We start from the raw sequence: 3,806 nt of genomic DNA on the forward strand, positions 1-3,806 counted from the left end.
TGGCGCTGTGGCTCAAGTGGTAGAGCACTAGCCTTGAGCTGAAGAGCTGAGGGACAGCGCCCAGGCCCAGAGTTCAGGCCCCATGACCGGACCAAAAAAAAAAAGAAATGTACTCTTTACCTGACATATAACTGTCACCCCTCTATACATCACCTTTAAAATAACAATTAAAATTGCAAAAATAGCTAAAGCAAAAGGGGCAAAGGTTGTGACTCCCTTGGTAAAATGCCTGCTTTGTAAGCACCAGGTCCTACATTCAACCCCCCAGTACTTCCTAAAAGAAATAAAAGAACGATAATAGTTCATCGACTACACCAAGAAGCCATGAGCACATGAATGAACAAACTGGTGGTTCATGCAGAACGAGGTCCCACATGACTTGAGAAGGTTCCCTGGAGACAGGCTGACAGCTAGAGATGCCTGTCTGCTACATGCTAGTGCTCAGAGGGCACACGGGCTACCCAAGAGGAGCCACCTGCAGGGGTGGCTTGATGGAGCCCTGCCGCAGGTCTGGTGGGAAGGAGGAGGTTCCTTTGGAGTGTAACCTGCCAAGTGCCAGGGTCAAAGGATCAAGGAAAGGGACATTCAGTGGAGGAAGGAAGTGTGCGTGCGTGGTTGGCATGTGGGAAAGACCCTCTTGGTGGCTCCCCATTTGTTGGAGAGGAACCGGCAGGGCTGGACGGGTGAGCAGGCTTGGGGCCCCATCAGGAGCTCAGGCCTGCAGGACCTTCAGTGTGTCCCATCTTCGCTCACCAGCCTGAGCACTTTCCAGGCTCTGTGGTAAAGGATTCCGTGCCAGCTTTACCACATGGGCATGACTGTGGCCTCTAGCATCCTCTGCTGGAGGCTGTCACCAGGGGGAAGGCCTGGCCTCTGTAGACCCATCCTCACCCAATGCCAGAGGGAAGTCTCTTTTCGGGAAATTCCAAGGGACTGGAAGTTAGCAGACCCTGCGCTGAACATCGCAGTGCAGCGCCCCAGGTGTCAGCCTCAGCCAGCGTGTCTGCTTCCCGGTGAGTCGGGAGGCAGCATGTGCAGCTGCTCCAGGTCCGAAGTCTGGGTGCTCAGGCGCCCTGCTTAGTACTCCCATACTCCAGGGTGGCAGCCTTGGACTGCACAAACAAAAGAGAACTTGGTAACACTGAGCAAATGGTGTTTTCATCTCGTGTTAAAGAGATGGTACTTGGGGCTGGGAAGGTGGCTCAGTGGTAGAGCGCTTGCCTTGCATGCCTGAGGCCCTGGGTTCAATTCCTCAGCACCACATAAGCAAAAAGAAAAAAAAAGCCGGAAGTGGCGCTGTGGCTCAAGTGGTAGAGCGCTAGCCTTGAGCTGAAGAGCTGAGGGACAGCACCCAAGCCCACGACCGGACCCAAAAAAAAAAAGAGAGATGGTACTTGAGGTTCAGATTCTTCCTGAAGATTTTCCTGGGAAGTTACTTGACATTTCCCAGGGCAATCCATCCAATGTTATGAAAGACTTAATAACATAAATCTACTATAAGAGATATTACCCCAACTCAAAAATAGTCTAATAGGCTCCAGGGGGCACTTCGTGTCTCAGGGTCAGCAGGGTTGATCCATGCACTCATTTGTGTCTGACTCACACCCAGCCTCTGCTGTGGACTGGGCACTTGGCTCTGGTTTTGGTCCCTATGAGTTGGTGTCTTACCATGCCGTGTGACTTTTCCTAGGAGCCATGATACCTGCCAGGCTCTCCTCAGCCAGCCTTTGCCCCCTGCTGGAGGGCGTGGCCCAGTGGGCTTCATGCCCCTGGGCTGGTCTTAAGCCTGGCCAACTCCTTCCAAAGCAGGCCTTGTCCAGGCCACTCTCGGTGGGCTCTGTGGACCACGCCAAGCAGCCGGAGCCTCCTGGCAAGAAGCCACTCTCTGAGAAGAAACTGGTGAGTAGAAGCCTAGGGCCACCACTGGCTCTCCTGGGAGGACGTTGGGCTGCTGTGGGTTCTAGCTCTCCATCCTGTGTCCTCACTGCTGCCAAGAGCTGCCTGGAGCTTCTTGAGCCAGGGCCTGTGTTCAGAGTCATGCTGGTGCAAGGAGCAGGCCTCGGCCTCCGAAGCCCGGCATTGCACAACCCTTAGGCCGCAGTCATTTGTCACTAGCTGAGCACCTGGCATACCAGTATTTCTCTTTTGTCAGCCCTGTGACTTGAACTCAGGTCCTGGATACTGTCCCCAAGCTTTTGTTCAAGACTAGCACTCTACCACTTGAGACACAGCTCTTCTGCTGGCCTTTTTTTGGTAATTTATTCAAGTCTTATGGACTTTCCTGCCCAGGGTCAGCTTTGAACCACAATTCTCAGATCTCAGCCTCCTGAGTAGCTGGAATTACAAGCATGAGCCACTGGAGCCTGGCTAGGTATTTCTTTAGTATGTATGAATAGATCCAGTTTCAGACCTCTGGAAAGGAGGCCTTTGGTTGTACAAGTTTTTCAGCCTTTACAGTAAGTTTCTCTTCTGTTGATGAGAACCTATTGAAAGCATGATGCTCTTTGACCAGTTCCAGAAGCGCCACCTGAAGGCTCCCCTTGTTTTTTGTTCAGAGAAGCATTGTCAGGGCTGAGAGCTAGCTGAGGCTTCGAAAGGCTCCTCGCCCCCCGGCCAGCCTCGAACCTAAGTTCTGTCTCCCTGCCGTCGCTCCGCTTGTCTCCTGTTACACATTGAGCTTTGAGCCAGCAGTTCAAGGTTTGTGCAAGTGTAGAGAACTCCTAAAACACATGTTATTTTGCTCCTGTGTGTGTGTGTGTGTGTGTGTGTTTATTTTGGTGGTACTGGGGATTAAATCCAGGGCCTTGTATGTGTTGGATAAATGCTGTACCACTGAATATGCTCCCAGACTGTATCTTCTTAAGAAAAGAATAAATCAGAGTCCTTTTCCCCTGTTGGATGGAAATACGGATGCCAAGAGTTTCAGCGAGGGATACGGTGGCCACCAGGGCCTAGATGCTTGTCTCCTGTACCAATCTATAAGAAGTAGGTGCTTTTCTGGGTTCCCAGTGGCTTATGCCTATAATCCTAGCTTTTTGGGAGGCTGAGACAGGAGGATCACAGTCATAGTTCAAGGCCAGGAAGAAAAAAATCACAAGAAAAACCCCGTCTCGGGGTTGGGAAGGTGGCTCAGTGGTAGAATGCTTGCCTTGCATGCATGAGGCCCTGGCTTCAATTCCTCAGCACCACATAAGCAGAAAAAGCCGCAAATGGTGCTGTGGCTCAAGTGGTAAAGTGCTAGCCTTGAGCTAAAGAGCTGAGGGATAGCACCCAGGCCCTGAGTTCAGGTCCCATGACTGACAAGAAGAAAAAAAAAGTAAAAACTCTGTTTCAACCCACTGCTTGATGCAGTGGCACATAGCTGTCATCCTGAGCTACATGGGAAGTTGAGGTTGACAGGTTCATACTTCCTGGGCAGAGAATCTGCAGGATGCCATCCCAATATAAAGAAACTTTAGTGATGTATGCCTGTCATCCCAGACATGATCAGAAGCCTAACGCAGGAGGCTTTCAGTCCAGTCAGGTGCTCTGTATGAAGCGAGACCCCATCTCAAAAGTAGCCAGCAAAAAAATGGGTCAGAGGGATGGCTCAGCAGTAGAGCACCTAACATGGTAGACCCTGAGTTCAAACCCTCCTGCAAAAAGAACAACCAGCAAGTGTACTGCCCAGTGTGAACACTGTGCCTACAGCTGAGCTCACCAGATGCACTGGCCCAAGTGTACTGCTCAGTGTGAACACTGTGCCTACAGCTGAACTCACAAGATGCACTGGCCCAAGTGTACTGCCCAGTGTGAACACTGTGCCT

The 3,806-nt window shown here is 51.4% G+C and overlaps 1 protein-coding gene across 1 annotated transcript in view; it reads left to right on the top strand.

Annotated features, from left to right (window-relative positions):
- Mtg2 (mitochondrial ribosome-associated GTPase 2) overlaps window positions 1–3,806 on the top strand; it is a 12,999-nt gene that overhangs the window by 2,021 nt on the left and 7,172 nt on the right. The window contains exon 2 of the mRNA XM_013030410.1: window positions 1,691–1,899. Within this exon, the coding sequence (XP_012885864.1) occupies window positions 1,696–1,899 (204 nt within the window). The 5' untranslated portion in view covers window positions 1,691–1,695. The remainder of the gene's footprint in view (window positions 1–1,690; window positions 1,900–3,806) is intronic.

Source organism: Dipodomys ordii, unplaced genomic scaffold (genome assembly GCF_000151885.1).
Source record: "Dipodomys ordii isolate 6190 unplaced genomic scaffold, Dord_2.0 Scaffold129, whole genome shotgun sequence".
Classification (NCBI taxonomy): domain Eukaryota; kingdom Metazoa; phylum Chordata; class Mammalia; order Rodentia; family Heteromyidae; genus Dipodomys; species Dipodomys ordii.